General features: G+C 40.2%; 2 protein-coding genes across 6 annotated transcripts in view; one reads left to right on the plus strand and one right to left on the minus strand.

Moving 5' to 3' along the window:
- Positions 1–10,553: 10,553 nt before the first annotated feature.
- On the plus strand, positions 10,554–14,363 carry rpl8 (ribosomal protein L8). The gene is made up of 6 exons (XM_073473359.1): positions 10,554–10,571; positions 11,198–11,341; positions 11,440–11,581; positions 12,671–12,889; positions 13,067–13,182; positions 14,167–14,363. The coding sequence occupies exons 2-6, from the start codon at positions 11,204–11,206 to the stop codon at positions 14,323–14,325; spliced, it is 774 nt and encodes a 257-aa protein (XP_073329460.1). The 5' UTR covers positions 10,554–10,571; positions 11,198–11,203; the 3' UTR covers positions 14,326–14,363.
- Positions 14,364–16,122: 1,759 nt separating this feature from the next.
- The window catches only part of usp9 (ubiquitin specific peptidase 9), a 43,023-nt gene continuing 38,211 nt past the window's right edge, over positions 16,123–20,934 (minus strand). For 3 of the 5 annotated variants that reach the window (XM_073474050.1, XM_073474049.1, XM_073474052.1), the window contains 3 exons: positions 20,507–20,536; positions 18,843–18,941; positions 16,123–18,186 (listed from right to left, as the gene is read on the minus strand). In XM_073474050.1, the coding sequence (XP_073330151.1) occupies positions 17,956–18,186; positions 18,843–18,941; positions 20,507–20,536 (360 nt within the window). In that variant the 3' untranslated portion in view covers positions 16,123–17,955. The remainder of the gene's footprint in view (positions 18,187–18,842; positions 18,942–20,506; positions 20,537–20,934) is intronic. The other 2 variants (XM_073474053.1, XM_073474051.1) reach the window with 1 other exon arrangement.

Genomic DNA, 20,934 nt, shown 5'->3' on the forward strand with positions numbered 1-20,934 from the left:
GACCCACAATGCCTCTGGAGCAAAACAGCTGTTCTGTCCAGGGGCGAAGAGACCTAGAAAAAGATGGAGAGACAGAAAAGGAGAGACAGACAGTCTCTTGTCGTAGCATGACAGCTTATTTGAGACAAAATTAGTTGTTTTGGGCCTCTATTGACCCCAACCACTTTCCCATTACGTGCCAATCACACACAGCAGGACACAGCACATACTTGGCAGTCTCATTATTTGCCCAGAAACCGACCAGTGCTCCTACATGGGGTACTGCTTGTCTCTACGTTTTCTCTGTCAGTTAATTTTAGTCAATTTGATTAAGCACAAATGTATTTAAAGGGTTATAATAAATATTTTTATATTAACAGTGGAACAGATGTATGCAAAGGGGGTCATGTGTAGTGATGAATTATCAGCCTCTGTTCTACAGAGCTTTACAGCATCATTCAGTTCATTGTTTTGGTGATACAATCTGAAACTTGACCTGTTTTGTTCACTTTCAGGACTGTTATAGACCTTGTTTCCAGCCCCAGCTGTTTTCAGCAAAAAAGCTCTCAGACAGTTCACTACCTGCTCAGCACCAAACAGTTAAAGACTAGCTAGTGAACAAAGAGGAGCATCCAGCAGCTAAATAGAAAGATTTTGTATAGGAATTGGTGAAAATGAGATGAGAACGGGACACAACCTGTCCTAGGTAATTGTACTGTCATGATACAAATTCCTTAACAAATTTACATTTGATTAATTTCTGCGCAGTGAACCTGGGGCTGTGGATCAATCAGCAAACACATCTGTGTATTTTTTGGTGAAAACTGCTGCTAAATCAGGGGTGTCAGAAGTGAAGTGAAGTGAACTCTGATGTTGTTGGCAGCCATGTTGGTTTGACAGGTGGCGGACTGAAGAAACCTTACCTACCTGACATCCAAGGAACTTAAAAAAGAAGAAAGGGTCATTACATCACTGAGTCTTGTTTTGGGGCCGGACTGCAGTGACAGCTGTATCGAAGTCAATGGGAGACATATGATGGAATCTGTGAACTTGGACCACAAAACAAAAATGTGAAGAAAATAAAAGAAATTACAAAATAGGTCAAATAAATAGTTTGTGTAATGTGGACTCTCGTGCAGACAGACGGGCCTCTTCACTGCCTGCTGAGGAATGTTCTGGATGAAAAAGTAGTTCCACTAAATCAACTGAGCGATAAAGTCATGGGAGTTCAAAGAGAAACACAGACAGAAGGACAAACACTGAGGGCAACTGTGAAATATGAATCAGGACCTACAGTTTGTGTGTGTGTGTGTGTGTGTGTGTGTGTGTGTGTGTGTGTGTGTGTGTGTGTGTGTGTATGTTTGTGTGTGTGTGTGTGTGTGTGTGTGTATAAATACCATGTCTAATTAAAGTTTAAATTCGTCCTTCCTGTCCACAATTCTCATAGTGACCGTGGGAGAGACTGAGGGGGTGTGTAGTCATCATTGTCTGGCAACACACACACACACACACACACACACACACACACACACACACACACAAACCCTCTGTACTGTCCTGTAACATTTACCAGTAGAGAATCAGCAGTTAGTTCATGATGTTGGTCACATATAGCACACGGACAGAATCAACTTGCTTTCACTGACTTTTACGTCAGCCGCTGTTCGTTCAGTCATATTTTCTATTAATTTTATTTCTCAACCGATGTATCTAAATGCTTGTGTCTAAATGTTAAAGCCTATCAATATTAAGCCAATGAAATATAAGTGTGGATTCCCTACAGATGGCTAAAACCACTCAATTCCTGCAAAAAGTACAGAGGACATGACCTCAGCGTCCTCACTGGCACCTCCAGCCCTGCACTGAACTGACCATCAGCACAAGATCCAATACAGAAGTCCAACTGGTAAGAGTGTAACTAAAGGTGTCCCGTAGAGTTTCCTTGTTAGCAAACATTAGTTATGTTTACTTTAAGTGGTACTTTTCCAGTCACTAGAGACTAATGTATCTGCCTGAATATGACACTATTTTTAAGTTGCCACCCAGCGTAGCCATGCCAACATACTGGTTTAGCCAGAGCTTTCAGAGCAAAGTAAAAACAAACTACAATGTCACCGACAATCCCTCCATGTAAAGCAACATCTGTCTTGTCTCAAGCAGTCACCATTGTTGTTATTATTATTATTATCCTCGCTGGCTCCACACCACAGCTCGACAGTGGTTTCAGTCATGGCCATATCACTGACTGTCTAATCATTAGTCCCCCGTGACACTCTTTGGATCATCTGCTTTTCCAGATGAAAACTGACGTTCCATGTCATGACACCAGACAAATCGGTTAACTTCTTGGAACAGACAGATTCAGCAGTCTGGATCCCGGCAAGAATCTTCAAGCATCAAAGAGAAACCCGGCTCCATAGCGCTACCAGAGGTCAAAAACTCTACACAGAACCTTTTACCGACACAATCTTTAGAGAAGCGATACAAAATGAAGCAACTTAAGTTACATTGTGGGTGTCATATACGATTGAATGTGGGGAATGCAACATTGAAATACATCAAAATGCACACATCAGCAATAATAACGTAATGTTTAGCAATGTTAGCTGCAGAGGCATAAGCAAAGACTAGTAGTAATGGTTTTATGCTTGTTATAAAGAAAAGGACAATAATACATTGACAGAGAGAGTTCTCATAACCCTCCATGAACGCACAAAATGGAGGGGTAGGGCAAAGTGGTAGGGGTAACGGGCGTGTTGGGATTCGCCCAAGAATCTAAGGCTACAACACTGGTTGCGTGAGGCTAAATGCTAACATCACCATAGCAGCATGTTCACGATGACAAAACTAATGTTGATGTTAGCAGGTATGAAGTTTGTTCAACATCTTAGTTTAATGTGTTAGCATGCTAAAATGTAGGCCTACTGGTTAGCACTAAGCAGAAAGTGCAGCTAAGGCTGATGTCACAAGTTTTGCGGGTATTTGGCCAAATGAAGGAGCCCCACATGGTAGTGCAATATCATGTGAGGCATACAAGCCAAAATGTCAACACATCTGTAAATAAATCAGATATCTGTCCCTTCACGATCTCAGATCTGCTTACATTTATGTCTCACTGCTTTTGCCATAACTGCAGCAGCATGTGGGGAGCAAAATCACTACTGGACATGTTCTGGTTAAATCTGAGAGAAATGGGACAGGAAACTGGCTGTTTTCTTCCTCCAACAGAAAAATATACAGAACAGTCTGTGTGTGTTGATAGTGTTTCAGCTCTATTGTTCTGTTTTGTCCCAGATCTGACAAAGCTAACTGTATTAATGATGAGGAGGCTAACACAGACACACACATGTGCACACACACATACATGCACACACAAACACACACTGATGTTGGACAGCAGAATGGAGCTCTGTTGTCACATCTGCAGCTCTCTGCATTTTCCTGCTTATAGAGTTCAAAGGTTATTACACCACTGGGAGGTCAGAGGTCAAAGGTCATCCCCACCTAGTCCCACAGCCGCTCCTACCTCTGTGATGTCTTAAGCCGTAAACGATTCCACAGTTCATGTTCCTCTTTGTGAGGAAACAAATCATTTTTTCATCATCTCGGGGCGGAACAGACATTACCCAGAAGACTCAGGAGATGAAGTGTTACATGCAGACGATGAGCAGCAGATACTGAGGATCAGCAGGCCTGTTGGAAGTGTTTTCATCGAATATAAAAAGACTGTTTGGATTCAAGACCCACATTTAGTAGACTAATCGTTTCCAGGTGAATTAAAATCTGCAAAGAGGAGTTTTGGACCATTTTGCCACGACAGAAAAATCGTACCCACTTTATAAAGTCGATATGGCAAACATGTTGACAAAATCTATCATCCAGCAGACACAGAGCGGTCATCAAATTGGAGTGACGTTTGTTTCCATTTGATGAATGCAAAGCAACATTCACTCTCCTTTCAGTTCTGTTTTTGGTGCCCACCGACCCCTGAGAAAAATATCAGGCTCTTAAGCGTCACTCCACTGTTATCACCAACTAGCTGTTAACTTCGCTGTCTGCTGTTTGATGCTGAGCATGTAGAAGGCTACAGCTGTTTTTTAGAGCTTTTTAATGAGACTGAATAAAAACAGTAACAGTGACCTGAAACAATTAAAGATATGTACAGCTGAGTTATCTGTATCTGTTATCTGACTTGATCTGAAGTCTCTATTGTTTTCTCAGCTGGATGAAGGTCAAGGGGACTGAACTGTAAGAGTTGTTGTCGTTTTAGCTAACTTCCTGTCTGTTTCATCACCACACTTTCACGTTTTTTTTACATTAATTTTATAAAGAAAATAACACTTACAGCAGCTTTAACTCTCAGTCGCTAAAAACGGTCCTGCTAAACAAGTTGAATGTGAAAATGAGTAGAAAAAGATGCTGAAAATATCTCTGTTGGAACACAATACCTACAATCAGGGGTCAAAGGTCACAGGGTATACACTCCAGTGAGTAATGTCAGCGACACATTACACAGGCAGAAGCAAACACATCACACAGTCCCAGTATGTGTCTGCTGCCTATAAACTGGATGAGAAGCTGCATGTCTGATTCTGCTGCTGGTGGTTCACTGATTGATCAAAAAACAACAAATAATTCAAAAGGGAACCTGTTTTCATTCAGAACAATTCTTTGTCAGCTGTGTTTGTGTTTGCTCGTCACAAGCCAACACATGCAACCAGCACTTTTTTGTTTGCCGACTGTTAGCAATAAGGATACAACCTGCCTGTATTTGGAGTCCCGCCATGATCAACAGCTCCATCTAGAGCACCATACTGGACAACACAAGCATCAGCATCAGTAGAGTCACCGATACGCTCCACAGCAACATCAGGAATCCCGCCATGATCGACAGCACCATTAGAAGGCCTGCTGTAATCGACAACAGCACAATCTGGAGGTCTGCTGTGCTCAAACAGTGCCATCGAGAACGTTTGTTGTTTTGATATAATGACAATGGAAACTGATGGATGAACAAAACTGTGACAAAAATAGGGACTATTTTCTCTAATTCTATTTTTCTGATCAGATCATGTAAGAAAGTTTGAGCTTATAATGAGATAGAAAAAAAAAAGCTATCATCCGCTGCTCTACCTTTGTTTTTAAAAACCAAAATCCTTGAAGATGACTACAAATGGCCTTACACGCTTGTTTGGTGGAGGTCAAGCAGTGAAAACACTGAATAATGTTTGTTTATTGTTTTACATTAATTTTTTTCATCACTGATTATAAAGAACTAAACATTAAGCTAACCAAGCAACTAAACTAAACAGCAGCAGTATTGAATTACTGCGCAGCACAGAGTTGGAACCAGCTTCTAGGATATTTGACTTCCTCCAACTTTGACCACCTTCAACCTTAAATATTCATCATGAGCCACCTCTACTCACTTTTACACTTCTACTCTATAATGCTCCTTACGCTAAACCATTTTGCTTCCTTTTTATTGCTTTTAATGTCTTATGTAAAGAGCTTTGAATAGACTTTGTGTATGAAATGTGTTTAAAAAAAAGCCCCTAAACATCTTTGATCAGCACTTTTTTGTGTTTTGTGCAAAGCAAAAGTGAACTGGACCAAACTGACTGCTTGAATTTACTCTGAGAGTCCAAATCTTCAAAAGGTCGAAGAATACGATTAATAACATTTATTAAACAAACATATGGCTGACTTTTAAAGGCTTTAAGAAGTCAGGTGGAGTCATTAAACAAATGTCTGCTGATCCCAGCCCACAGGAATACAAACCTGCAGAGGTGTGTTTTTGAAAGAAAAGAATAAGGAACAGGACAAAAACAGTGCGTGTGTGTGTGTTTGTGTGTGCGAATGCAATATTTATGCATGATATACCGGTGGGACTATATAAAACAATGAAGCATCATTGTAACTGCACCACATATTTATCACCTTGCCGTGTCAGCCCTGTGTGTGTGTGTGTGTGTGTGTGTGTGTGTGTGTGTGTGTGTGTGTGTGTGTGTGTGTGTGTGTGTGTGTGTGTGTGTGTGTGTGTGTGCGCTCTCATTAATCACAGTAGTGTTGTTCCTCCAGCGGGACGCTCTGATCTCAGGGGAGGAACCATCTGTTGCTCAACACCTTCTCTTCTTCTGTGGTGAGATGAAACACACAGAACTCTGTGCCAAACCCATTAAACATCAGAGATGATAAAGCTCTGAACATCATCTCAAACCGTCCTCAACAAATCTGTTGTCACACTGACTGCTGGAGGAAACAAATACGATGTTAAAGTGAGACGTGCAGGTTTAATTTGTCACTCAGTTGACACTTTTAGCTTTACGGCAATGAGAAAATAAAAAAGATTTTTGTGCATGTGCCGACTGCAGATGAGGCCTGCATTGTGTAATCTAGGAACCAAACAAGACACAGAGTCTCCTGCTTGGTGGCATTGTCTCATCTACAATGCTTACGTTCTGATGTGTAGCAGGTATAATGTTGAACATGTTCCACAGTGAAGGTCACTGTCAATTCCAACACCGAGGACATGTGTTCAAAGATAACAACACTGCAGTGACATCAGGAGAGTCAGAGAAGAGAGCTGCAGCTTGAACTTAAACTCTTACAATGCTTTGTGAAAACTAAAGCAAGGCCTCCCTCTAGAGGGAGCACCTCCTGGAGACATGGTACACTGGAGAACCAGGGCAATGAGACAAATGTAGGAAACAAAGTCTGCCTGGGGCGGTGATCTGGGGGAAAATAGTTATTCAATATGAATTATGTTGGTTTTCTATGTTAAATATAGTATCACCTCATGTTTTATATAAAAATAATATCAGATATATCAAATAATTCAGTTTGTTTGTTTGTCTATTTTAACCAGGAAAATAAACAGCCTAATGCTAATATTTTAAGTGGTTACGATAGAGATTACACACACACACACACACACACACACACACACACACACACTGTTTACTTGCTCACATCAACATAAAACTGATGAGCATCATTTTATTTATTTGGAATGATCACATCACTTCTCTCTCTCTCTCTCTCTCTCTGTGTGTGTGTGTGTGTGTGTGTGTAAATAATATATTCAATATTTAAATGTTTGCTCGTATATGATTGATTTGGTTATGCTGCCGTTAAATTACAAGTCGATAAGCCATTTTGAACGACAGTTAGCATTAGCCTCATTAGCTTATTTACTGTCTTTCAGATGTAAATTGGTACACTATTAATACATAAAGTCATCAGTGCCGAGCATAACCAGTATTTCCATCTGTTGCATTAACTGGTCAGACCTATGACTGTTTACAGCAGTCAGGCACATTTCCATGTAAAACTGAAACAATGACTCAAACAGGTGGATTAATTTCAAATGGCAGAAGGATTAATATGCATGGATTGATTAAGATAACATCAGACTCTAACTCTGATCATCTGTTATTATTAATTTTATGAGGATCAGTTAGAGATTGAAAATAGATATATTGGCTCTGAGGATGATATGAAGCACAGTCTCCTGGCTGTGTTTACAAGAAACCATTCTGCACAGGTGAGAGGTATGTTACAGTCATTTCACACATCTTAAAAGCTAAAATTGTCATTAAGCTGTTGGACTTTACAAACATATTGTCAGGATATTCTTCCTCCTGCGGGGAAAGCTGCACTCCTTCACCTGGTTTAAAACAGGTGGGTGAATGACTTCCATTACTCCGTCTTATCAGTGTAAAAGACACGTGAAAACTCACCTTTACCAAAATGAACAGAACATTTATAAAAAGCCATTAGAGCCTACATAAGTGATCAGAAGTCACCAGGTCTCCTCAGCATTACTGCCTTCTTGTTTTAGCTTGTTCTTGTCATCTAATTTTCAGGACAAACAGGAAACTCAGGATTTTTCTCATAAGTCAGCTCATATTTTAGGACACTCCCTACTGCAAAGAGACACACCTGTTGACGGTTCAGTCAGTGGCTCCTGCAGCTCCTTCACATCACAATTGCGTTTCAACATCGAGGCCCCTGCTGCCTTTGGGTCCCAACTGCACAGTCCGAATAAGAAAACGGTTAAATACAACAGGGTGCTGACGCAGGCAAACTCAGCTGTGTTTATAAAGCAATCTCTGCTATTCTGTTTTATTTCTTTGCTTTAAAAGCACCTTAAAATTTTCATATGTAGTTGAAATGGAATTAGTGTTTTTTAGTCTAAATTTGAAAATTAATTTGATCTTTAGACTAAAGAGTAAAGCCACACATTTTGCCAATTCTCCTCAGTCTTTTCTCATTCTAATTATTGAAAGCATTTAGACATAATTTTAGTTTAAGTAGCAGACTAATTTAGTCATTTAAGGTTTATAGATTCAGGAGATACTGAGTTTACACTAAGAGCTGTGCATACAGACGTATGGAATCATTGAGGCAATTTTTAAGGAACTGTTCTCTGCTATTGATTGGTTTCGGTTTTATCACTAAAGTATTTATTTTCCCAGGAAGAATATACTGTAGTTCTGATTCTGCATTTATTTCATTCAAGGACAAAAATGTATGCAGCTTTCCTTCTGTATGTATTAAAATGTAATTCCAAACACGTGCAAAATGCATTGTAAAAGACATTCAACAGAACCCAACTTTGGTGTGAAAACTTAATTTTGTGTTCAGTGTTGTTTCCTTTTTTCTACATATTGTGAGTGATGAGTAACCGTTAACATTTCTGAAAATAAGCTATTAACTTCTTGGACCTTGACCATCACAAAACCTGATTTACTGTCTTCAAAGGCACCTCAGTTCAGGATGCAGATATTCCAATAAAATGCTCACTCCTATATCACTTGACTGGATGTCACTGTTGGAATCCTGCCCGATTTTCCTCCCCAGGCAATAGTTCAGGCCCGTCAACTTCTTTTATTTTCCGTCATTGCTTCTGCAGGGAAGGTCTAAGAGAGTAAATACTGAAGAAAGACAAGGAGGAAGATCCAACCAGTGATAAGAAAGTGAAACTTTCTCTGTAAATGATCCATTGGCACCTTCAGCATGTGACTGATCATAACACACAGTTAAACAAGTGCTCCTGGTGATGCAATAAGCCACTCATAGAAGTTAATCAATCCGATTGTGAACAAATTAAATATTGGTTAATTTTATGTCAACATAAAGAGACCACAACCCTCACACAATATGGCTGCCTTAATATACTTTTGGGAATGGCTTTCGCTCTGGATCCTGCAGAATGTCGGGGTCTTCATCTCTTATCTTACTGTCCATGTCGGTTACTTTTTCAGGTCACAAACCTGGGTCCTTTTATAGAAGATTATCTTTCTTGGAATTTCTTGCATATAATTGCCATCTACACTGTGTCTGTCTCTTTCTGTACACCTTCTCTCTCTTTTGCTCCATCCTTATAATCAGCATTGGTGCTGCTGGCAGCGCCCTTTACTTTTTCCTCCGCTTCCACACTCCTCCCTGACTAGTGTTGTCATAAGTATCAATTTATCGAAACATAACGATTATGAATATTTAAAACCAGCTTAACTTTCTGGGTCTCCTCTCCAACTGTGAGTTGACACAAACACCACTCTCTGCAGTATCCACTGGGCCCGACTTCCTCCAGAAGTAAATTAACTTAACTCACAGTACACAGGCCTTGTTATATTCATCTTTGAATTGAAATCGATTTTTTTCCCCCTGTGGTATTGAACATAATGTTGAATATCGATACTTTTCAAGGTACTGTATCAAAGTTAGAAATTGCAGTATCATGATAAACACTATCCCTTCATGTGTACATGACCCATGTGATAATATAGCCTATAAAACCATTTGTTATAACACCATCACCTAAATTTCAGTTGCAACGTTTTTGGTTTTTTTCTTAAACTGACTGCACGCACAGGGAGAAAGTATAACAGCACTAAATCCTGCAGAACTGACCCAAAGTACCTGCAGTAGCGTATCACTACCACTAGATGTCAGTAAACGACCACATTTCAGTCTGCATCAAAGTCAATTGCTGTGGCCTTTAGACTTGTAGTGACATTGGCTGTCACTTAAGTCAGAGTCGCCTCAGACTGTCCAGTAACCAGTGCAGACTCAAGGCAGTAATGATAGCCATTATGTATTCACACTGCAAAAGCCCACTCGTACCAATTACATTAGTAACCCTTCAGTGAGATTAATGGGACTTTTTTTTTTTTACTCATTACAAGCAACACCTTCTATTGATTACTTGTTATTACTTTTTTAATTTTTTAAAAACTTATTTTGAAGATGAATTGTTTCCCCCAGTGCATATAATTTAAAAAGGATGTAATCATTTTCTCTTTTTTGTAATAAAAAAATACATTTCCACAACCGATCCAACACAAAAACCTCGTTCCTGAGTTGGATGTAGGGCCTGTAAATGTGGACATTTCCTGTGAAGATGTCAATAAATCAATGTTAGGAGAGCAAAATTAGCCTGTTTAGATAAGGGCCAAGCTAACAGGTTGAACCATTTCCGACAACACTGTTTCTGCCTCCACTTCCCATCATGCCCCTCGGTGATTTCTCCGGAAGAAAACCTCCGCTTTTTCCTTCCACTTCCTCTTTCCGTCAACGGAGTTTAGGTAGGACAGCTACTGATCTGATCCCCGTCCTTAAATCTGTTTAAATCATGATTTTGTATGTTCATCCGCGTTAAACCAGCATTTGTAAATGTGCAGCAAATGTCTAAGATTAAGAACTACTGAGTATTGTCACGACAGACATTAGTTTTGAAGCATTTTATTGGTTCTGTTTAGCTCATTGATGACATGGCGCTGTAACAGCGGTGTGTCACAGCTAAAGGCCGGCAGCCGCTACACACGGAGCAGAAATGGCTTCGATACGAGCCGGTTATTGAAGCTGGAGATTGTTCAGTTTGAGCACAGCTGTCGACGTTGACACGAAGTCTGTGTGATTGAAAACATTGTGAACTTCTTCCCTCAATGTGAAGACATAGCACGTTATGGTTGTTAGCTTGCTAGGCTAACAGCAGCTAAGTTAACAACTTCTAAGATTTTGCGAGTGTCTGTCCTCGCTTTAGTCTGTGAATCAGCTCATTTATAACGTGGTGGGTTAAGTCAGCTACCCAAGACGGTGAATGTGTTGGAACAAGTGCACTGACTTGATCAGTGGAGCTGTAGCCAGAGGCCTCAAAAGTTTGCGTTCACATGTCAGACCGGTAAATAACCCTGCCTGTGCTCTGTTTCAGTACACGATGGGACGTGTGATCAGGGGACAGAGAAAAGGTGCGGGCTCCGTGTTCAAAGCCCACGTCAAGCACAGGAAAGGTGCTGCTAAACTCCGGCACATTGACTTCGCTGAACGCCATGGCTACATCAAGGGGATTGTAAAGGTAAGTGAGGTCTCTCTGTCACTGTCTTATGGGAGCAGACCCTTGTGACATGAGCGCCCAGCCTGACATCGTTTTCCTCTGCTGGTGTGCCCTCTCAGGATATTATCCACGACCCTGGCCGTGGTGCTCCCTTGGCCAAAGTGGCCTTCCGTGACCCATACCGCTTCAAGAAGAGGACCGAGCTCTTCATCGCTGCTGAGGGCATCCACACAGGACAGTTCATCTACTGTGGCAAGAAGGGTAAGAGGCTGAAAGTAGACTTTCTAGGGTTGTTGCAGCATAAAGTAGATGAACACTGTAAATTAACAGTTTGTGTCCTTTTCAGACAGAATCTAACATTTCAGTCGCGTCGCATGTTCAAAACACTGGAGTTTGGACTTTGCTCCAAAACTGACTTGAAATGGTTTAAATTTGACAGGGTTATTACTGGTGATATAATTAAGTAATGCGTTATAAAACTTGTGTTACAGTAACATTTAACTCTTTAAAGTAATTAATGATCATGGTGTGGTTAATGTATGAAGTGTTACAAAAGGTTATGTCTGACCTTGTGAGATTGCATTTGGGTTAAGATAACGCTGAGGATTTATCCAAACATGAGATGGATGTGTAAAATGACTAGTACCAGTGTTGAGAAATGACGTCTATGTCTGAAAGGGAAGATGGTTCTGAACTGTGAAATATGCCAATGTGGTGGTTTCAGTTCATTCAGAGTCCAACCAGGATCTGGAAGTTTGAAACCTTCTGAGTTAGATTGGATGCATCTTGGTCTCATTTTACTGCATTTGTGCAATGTTTTGCATCTTTCTGTCTTTGTATGAAGGTTGTCATGATACTTTAACTCACGTTTTGAACTTATGATATGCTAGAAAGTAAAACGCAGTCCTCAATACCTCGATACCATGAGAAAAGGCATGCATAAATCCTCAGCACACTTGATAGGATATTCTTTCTTTTTTTAATCTTAATCTGCAGACAGTTCTGGTACAGAGTTACTTAAACATGCCAATACTTTTAATATCTCTGCAGCCTTTGGGAAATCTGGTTAAAGATCTGTTTTTATTATAGCTTTTAAGTAGTTCTGATACTGCCAAATGCAGATAGTTTGAAACTTATTGAACAAGTATAGATACTTTTGACATCCTCACTTTGTAAGCAGTTATGCTGCCTCAAAATCTTGTAATGTCAGAATAATGTTAACGGAAGGTTGTTCAATCAAATTCTTGGATTAATGTTCTTGGGATTTAGTGATATTGGGGTTACAGTGTTGGATGGGTATATATGATATTCTGGTATGAAGACCATGGCTCATTATGTTTTAACCCACAGCTCAGCTGAACATTGGCAATGTCCTGCCTGTCGGCACAATGCCTGAGGGAACCATCATCTGCTGCCTGGAGGAAAAGCCCGGTGACAGAGGCAAGCTGGCCCGCGCTTCAGGAAACTATGCCACAGTCATCTCCCACAACCCTGAGACCAGGAAGTCCAGAGTCAAGCTGCCCTCAGGCTCCAAGAAAGTCATCGCCTCTGCCAACAGAGCTGTTGTTGGTAAGGACTCTTAATGTCTGCTAGAGCTCAAGTTTCCTCACTCCCACTGTGACTTACTTTGGGAACTGATGTCATAGTGTGAGGAGCTGTGTAGTTATACACTTAATCTGGCATTTGTGAGCTGAAGAGTGTGATTGCATCAGTACACTGTTTGACGGGCTCTGTCCTGTGTTACAGGTGTGGTTGCTGGAGGTGGTCGTATTGACAAGCCCATCCTAAAGGCTGGTCGTGCCTACCACAAGTACAAGGCCAAGAGGAACTGCTGGCCACGTGTCCGTGGTGTGGCTATGAACGTAAGTCAACATTTTGCAACTGTGTTGTGTATGATGCAAACCAGGTAGGGCTGACTATATGCACTCAATAAATGTGAGCAGAGAATTAAACTGTCAAAGTAGACGGTAGTGAGAGATGAGACTGGGACAGATGACAAGTGTAATTTACTAGGAATACGTATGAATGCATATGAGCTGGGTAATATATTGCTAAGTAGATTCTGTTAAATTGTGAATAGATATTGTTAGGGGACAAGTTTTTGGTTGCCTTGTATGTCATGTTTTCCAGTGTCTTCAGAATCTTGAGGTTTTATGAGCAGCTTAATTCACTGTTTTAATGAATTTTAAGAGGAATATGTTAAATGTGCTGAAAAAGGCTAGATACTGTTAACCTGGAGGAGAGAGTTGCACACACTACAAGGAGGTTGAGGTGACGATTAAGCTTTAACAAATCGTCACTTCTGCCTGGTTGCCAACAAGTTCTCATCAGCTATAGTAACTGTTTTCACTTGCACAACTTAGTTTTTCAGACACGCACTTTGTACGTGTGTGAGGTGGTTCAGTGAGTTTTTTCAGCAAGGTTGGCACTGACAGGAAGTCTTCTATCACAGCATTTTTGAGAGGCAGACCATTGAACGTTGTTGAAGTTTTGTTTGTGCCCCTCTGAGTGTCCGTTTTAGAAAATGTCACGCTAAGGAGGTTCAAAATTTTTCCGTCAATGTGAAGCACTTTGTGCTCACTACTGTAATGGCTCTACATGTGCTACACTAAAAGTTAATCGTTCATGCTTTCACTGTGAAAGGCACTTACGTACTGAAGAAATTTTCTGTATCGCTTGTGTTTGACGGTCTCTGCACTTTGGAAATAAAGCATCATTTAGCTGGTTAGACATGGTCTTTTAACACTAGCAGCTCATTAGGAAAAGGCACAGCAGGAAGTTGTAGGCTGGGAATAAAACAAATTCAAGGTTCCTCAGACTGATGTTCCTCTCTTCTCCCCACACAGCCTGTTGAGCATCCCTTCGGTGGTGGTAACCATCAGCATATTGGCAAACCCTCAACAATCAGGAGGGACGCACCTGCTGGTCGCAAGGTCGGTCTCATTGCTGCCCGTCGTACAGGCAGACTGCGCGGAACAAAGACCGTACAGGAGAAGGAAAACTAAATCTGACTGTCTTCATAATAAAATCTGTTCCAAAAGAATTCTGTTCTGTTCATTTATTTCTGGGTCCACACACAAAAGCTCAAATATGGGACGGGTGTTTGCAAAGTGTAGTGGTTAAATAATCACAGATAAATGTGCAAATAGGCCTTTAGTATGAAAAACACTGGTGTAAATGTTAGAATGCCATTAGCTGGTTCAGTTTCATGGTCTGGATATTGCTATTAACATTTCAGTTTATTTGAAAATTTAACTAAGACCATGACTATTGGCTACTAATGACTTGAGTGATAACAGTGGCAACTGTAAAACCAAACCATTAATCACATACCTACAAGAAGTCTAATCACTATTAAGATATATTGGTGAGATTCTTTTGTTGAATCTTCAGGTATGGATTCAACATTATGATCAGTTTCGTGGAGGCTTTTTTCTTACTGAGATGTTTCCAATATATCTACTCAGTAGACTACAAACTACAGTACATCTCCCCATGTGTTGAATCCTGACACTAAACTTCATGATGTAAGATTTAAAGTAAAGAGTTTAAATTTGGCTAGATTGACTACTTTGACACAGTTTTAGCCCATTACCCAGGTGTCTTACAGTTTGTACACTAGAGGGAGCTTGTATAGCAGGACAGTTGGAAAAAAGCTTTGGTTGTTAAAGCCCTCAAATGAAATCCTGGATCTATTCATAGACTATAGATGATTCAATAGTGCTGATGTTCCTGAGTTTATTTGGTCTGAACTCTATATTTTTGTTAGCCCTTCACAGATTATGATCTTTGTGTGGTTGTGAGCTGTTAAAACATGAACAATTTTCCCTCTTGGATTGTATTCATGTGAAGGAGTAGAGGCATGAAGTATCCAGTAAAAATTGTGTAACAGAAATATCTAAAATTTTTTCTTGAGACCCCTTGAAAGGAGGGCCCCAGTTAAGAGAGATGATTGAATATATTAGTGGTCAAGATATCTTGACATAAAGAAGACAGCAACAGAAGACATTACAAACTCACTTGCCAGTTTATTGGGTGTACTCAGTTAAAACTAATGCAGTGTAGTACATCAGTCCTGCAATAAATCCTCCCTTCATAGGTCTAATACAAACAAAAAGGTGTATTAATTCATATTTATAATTTTGGGTCGGTTGACTTGTATTGCGATATACTTGCAGGTATTTCTATTATTTTGTTAACCCCATTTCTATCAATAAGGACAAATAACAGTTAAACAGCAACGCAAACTTTATCTTCCAAATTGGCCATATAGTTAAATCCGTATGTAAAACTGAACATTATAACCTTTGGATTTATTGTACAGCTGTTTGTATTAATATTGATTATATCTTTGATTTAGTCGTTTTCAGAGCTGCTATTATTGTTGTCGCTGTGCCTCTGTGTCCCTCCCCCTCTCAACCCAGCCGGTCAACGCAGATGTTCACCTTGAGTCCTGGGTCTGCTCAGAGTTTCTGCCTGTAAAAGGCAGTGTGTAAAATTGGTGGGGTGCCCCTTTAAGAGGGCTTGCAAATGTGTCACATGACCATCTCTCATAGTTGACAATATACCTCCTGGAGTCTGCTCACCGTCATAACTGATGCAGAATCAACAAACCATACAAGTCACGACCTCACACCTTGGTACAAAACAATGCAGCACAACTTAAGTGTCAGCTGTTGCAATAACCCAGCAGATATGAAGACATTTTGTAAGAATACTGTTGTGTTCATATAAAATGATCCCATCAGTGATGCTCAGCAGATGTTTATTGGTTATGTTCACCAGTAAAAATGAGACACAGGCAAGATTCCATGTTCTTTATTTGCTAAGGGCGCAATGCTTTTTTTGTTATATTTCTGTGCACAAAAAAACCTCACAAAGTGAAAGTCCACATCGCGACTGTAGCTCCAGAATTCAACGTCACACCATGGCCAAAACAAAAGTCGGCAAAAAACAGGGCGCAGAACTCTGTACAGTCAATATCTTCTTTAAAAATAACACAAGGACAAAAATGTTCCTCTTAAATCAAATTCTATTTTTAGTGAAATACAACAAAATAAATTCTATAAAATAAGAGCAAAATATTTAAATATAATACGATGGGCAGAATATTTTCATTTGCAGGAGTATTTGGTATGTTTTAGACAAAAGAAAAAAAAAATTCAAAAAATACATGCATTCAAGTTACCAATTAAATACAGTATTTACTGATGTTTACCTTTTACTCCTACAGAATTACAAGTTAGCTCAAGTTGCAACATGACTAACCAGCCGCTATTCTTACGGTACAACCCTGCTGTGGAACCCGTTCTCCATGGAGCGAGAGGGCGAGGGTCTCGCTGCCAGCTCGGGACTCCGAACCACAGCCAGAAGCCAAACCTGACCAGCTCCATGGCAGAAAGGAAGCCGATGGGCAACAAGTCTGTCTACAACTAGGCTCTATTGAAGAGACAGAAGCAAACCACACAGTCTATTATACACCAGATATCCCAGTGCAGCAATTCTGTTGCATATGTGTTTCATTTTTCAGAATTTCTAAAGATGAAAGCTAAGCTGTCTATCCCACCAAAAACGGACTGCCGAATGTGAAGTTGGAGGATTATAATGTGCAATTGAAAAGCCACTTATTCATACATTGGTTCAAAATATCGCCCTCATTGTAGATAGGGTAGATGAGTAGAAAAATAAACAAAAACAAATAAACCTAAAGGGTAACAACACCCCTCTGGAGATGTGGATTAAGAACAGCTTTAGGTTGTTATGATCACAAGTCTTCCCTTGGGCTACACTATTCTGGTGAGAAGCCATGCTAAATGTTACAGCATATTAACTAGAGCTTCAAAAAGGATTGAATTAATTACCAGAACAAACAAAAAAAAAAAGAAAAGAAAAAAAGAAGAAAGGCAATGAGTTTCAGAACAATGTTGCATCACTGCTTTTTCACATCAACCAAACATCAAGTCCACCCAACCATTCCATATCTCACACTAAAACCAACCACAGCTCGTGCGTTGATTTGGCATCGATCATAAGGTTGCCAAGGAGCTTAAGAATAATAATATAATTATGATAATAACAATGCGTCCTTCTACAGTTGAATGACCAGTAACCGTCCGATGGTAGAACAAACTTTACTGCTGAGCATGGGTGATAAAACAAAGAGGAGTTGTTGTCTTCTTACAGTTTTTTTTGGGAATTTTTCTTATTTATAATATCCATTTTTGTTTTTCATTATATCTGCAACATCTCCCAACAGCAAACCACACAGAGTTATGCTACTGGGGGATCTGAACAGTCAAAAACATTAACATACTATGTACACCTTTTTCGTCATGTAGACAAGCGCATCAGCATCGTCGGCTCTGGGTAAATTTGAACTCTTGAACTTAGAACTCTTGTCCACTCCCTCGCCTCTGCAGCCGCCAGCAGACCCCTGTCACATGGTCAGGCAGCCCCAGGCCAGGGAAGAGCACCTACCACAGGCTGACGGGAGGGGGAGGCCTGGCTCTGCCCTGCCCTGGGGCCAGAGATAGAGAGAGAGAGAGCGCCCGACGAGGAGCTCTGTTGACCAAAGGATGAGAGGAAGGAGAGCGGGACGATGGAGGCTCGAGGCACAGCAGAGGGGGGAGGGGATGTTACTCCTTAGGCGGGGCAGGCGCCGGGGTAGAGGTGGGGGCAGGGGTGACCTCCTCGGTGCTCTCCCAGTTCTCTTGTGCTCGCGGGCCTGGACCAGGAGTGGGACCAGGGGCCGGGGTGGGGGTCTGGGTAGGGCCTGGAGTTGGGGCAGAGGCAGGACCAGGGCGCTGGGGGTTGTTCATGTGCTGAGCAGCAGGTCCGGTGTACGGCTGCCCATGGGGGTGGTTGTTCTGTTCAGGAGGAGAAAGTGGACAGAAATCAGTGCACTGGGCAACGTGTTCCTTCACTGTCACTGAACATGGCGATTTTTAGTTGATCCTAGTAGTGATCCTGATGTGGTGTCTGCTTTAATCTTTTAACAGGATAACAACAACAATTTAGAATATTGCATGGCTGTACCCAGGTGCAGTTGTTTGTTGTTGTTGTTGTTCTTCGTCTTCCCATCTCTGTTTATTGACGGATGGCAAACTTTTAAAAAGGTGCATACCGCAACCTACTGTGTTGAACAGTGTGTAATTTGTATTATTGGCTCTAATCTAATATCGGCCATGGAAAATCTCATACAACACAAGCACACCACCCAAGACAAAAAGTTTTATAAGATCTGATGTTGTGTAATAGTTATTTGTCCCCCATATATTTGTATGGGATTGGATGTAAGCATTTGTTACCGTTTTAACATGCAATCAAATGATTTGTGAGAATGGTTTGTTTTTCTGATTTATATTTAAAAACAAAAGCAGTTAATTTTTCAGGAAAAACAGCACACAAAGTTGCTTGTTACTCTGCTCTGCTATAATGGCTAGACACAAACAGTGAATACGACAATCAGGGAAAATCAGTAATTTATTCATCCCAGACTGTCATGAGGACCCTGAGACGGTACCTGCTGAAACTGGGTGGTTCCAGGAGAATGTGGGTACAGAGAGGTGTCCTCAGGTGGGGAAGAGTCTTGATCATCAGGTGCTTCCTGTTCATCTGGCTCCTAGGAGATGAAATGAAATAAACATCATCACAAATTCATTTAACCTGTATATTAAGTATATTAAAGTAAATGTATATATACAGCAGGAATTTCTAGCTTTTTTTTAAACAATATAGTGAGTGCTATGTTAAGCTCCTGCCTTTCACTGTGAAACAGAGTAGGTTGTGTGGGGAAGTTACATTTTCCATCTGTGTTAGGCTATCAAGTAGAATGAGGTTTAAATGAGATGTGATTATGTGTGTGGGTGGATTCTACACCTGAGAGCTTCCTCTCAGCACCAGAGCTGCTGGTAATCCTGAGCTAACAGAAGCTGCTAGTGAACTCCCACTCTACTGTGGAGGTAATTTTAGTGCAACAAAGCACAAGACTGGTGGGGTTTTTTTAACAGTAAGAAAAACATCAAATATATCCAGCCATATCATTAAAAAACTGTTAATCATATATCTATGTGACAGGATAACATTTCTGTTGAGCAAGTGCAAATAAAAATATGACAACATGAAGTCGTACGTGGAAAAACAACAAAACAAAACCTGTCAGGCTATTAACATAAACTTCTAGTTAAATTGCTAATAAATTCTATCATAACAAACCATCCTTGTGTTGTTTTAATACACTCAATATAGCTAGTATCTATTATTTAGCTACAGGTGACATATCAAACTGTGTGATTTTAAACTATATCTGATTTTATGCCAATAACAAATGACTAACAACCTTGTGTTAGAGGTTGTTTTGTCAAATTGTGTCCAATTTTTTTGAAGGAGTGATTCTCCAGACTAACACCTGAGTATATTCAGCCTTTTCAAGATGCAGGTGGCTGGCAGCATCACAGTTTGAGGGGAAAAAATACTGGCAGAAGTGCACCAGACTGAGATGGAAGACTGGCTATGTCAGTGATGTTGCTTTGGCGAATCACTGGGACTGGGCGAAAGGACAGCAACAGAACAAAGATCTGTTCACTGTGCGCAGCTGCATAAAATCATTTCTTATGCCAGTTCCACTGTATGGCAGTCTACCTTTCCTTTCACTATACGAGTGGATAACAAGATGAGGATGGTCATTTTTTTTTTACTTTGTCATAATGTCAGCATGAACATGTCCATAATTTGAGAAGTAAACATCCTGACTACATATAAAAAGACAGAAAAACAATAATGCACATACAAATGGCTGTATACTGGAAATATAACTGTTGAAAACTCAAAGGGCTGACTAATGTTTTAAAATCATTCTGGCAGTTTGTATCAACATAGGCTTACTCTAGCCTCCTGTGCTAAACTCTTTCTACAACATTTTGCATCAAATTAATATAAATCCAGTCCGAAAACAAAACTGAGCAAAGCTGACAAAGTGGGAAAAACTATGGGGACTCAACATGCCACAATGTTTCTAGCCTCTGCCACTGATGACTATTCAAGCTACAGAAAACCTAAAATTGTGCAAGTCTATCTAAACAAATGTAAACTGTGTTGGAAGCCTAAACACTGGCCAATAGTTTCTCTGCTGATACTTCAATTTTGTTCCATTTCCTTCCTTTATGTTGTGGTGCCTGGAATACTGACCTTCCCTGGGCTTCCCTGAGTACACTTGAGCTGTGTATGGAATATTACAGGAGAAGTGTGTCATTTAACTGGACTTTTAAACATAAAAATACAAGTCACTTATTTTAAGTGAGAACAAATAATGATATTTGTATGCATTGTGAACTGCAGCCATTAATCAATACAAGACATATTCAGCATAGCAAACAGGTTATAGCTGTAGCTCAGGGAGGACATTTACATTTAACGGCATGTTGTAAACACTAAATTAATGGGTCAAATTAAGTATTAATCATTAAGTCTATCAAATGTCAGACACTAACATTTTTTTTGGTCTATACATCATTTATGAAACCAAATATCAGGAAAAAACAACAACTACAAAACTGAAACATATTCCATTTGTTATGACATCAGATAGAGAAAAATGATTAATCAATCATTAACAC

Source organism: Pagrus major, chromosome 9 (genome assembly GCF_040436345.1).
Source record: "Pagrus major chromosome 9, Pma_NU_1.0".
In the NCBI taxonomy this organism is placed as follows: Eukaryota; Metazoa; Chordata; class Actinopteri; order Spariformes; family Sparidae; genus Pagrus; species Pagrus major.

Coding starts and splice junctions, on each gene's coding strand:
- rpl8 (XM_073473359.1), top strand. CDS start 11,204: ATGGGACGTGTGATCAGGGGACAGAGAAAAGGTGCGGGCTCCGTGTTC. Junction 12,890..13,066: donor TGCCAACAGAGCTGTTGTTG/GTAAGGACTCTT, acceptor CCTGTGTTACAG/GTGTGGTTGCTGGAGGTGGT. Junction 13,183..14,166: donor TCCGTGGTGTGGCTATGAAC/GTAAGTCAACAT, acceptor CTCCCCACACAG/CCTGTTGAGCATCCCTTCGG.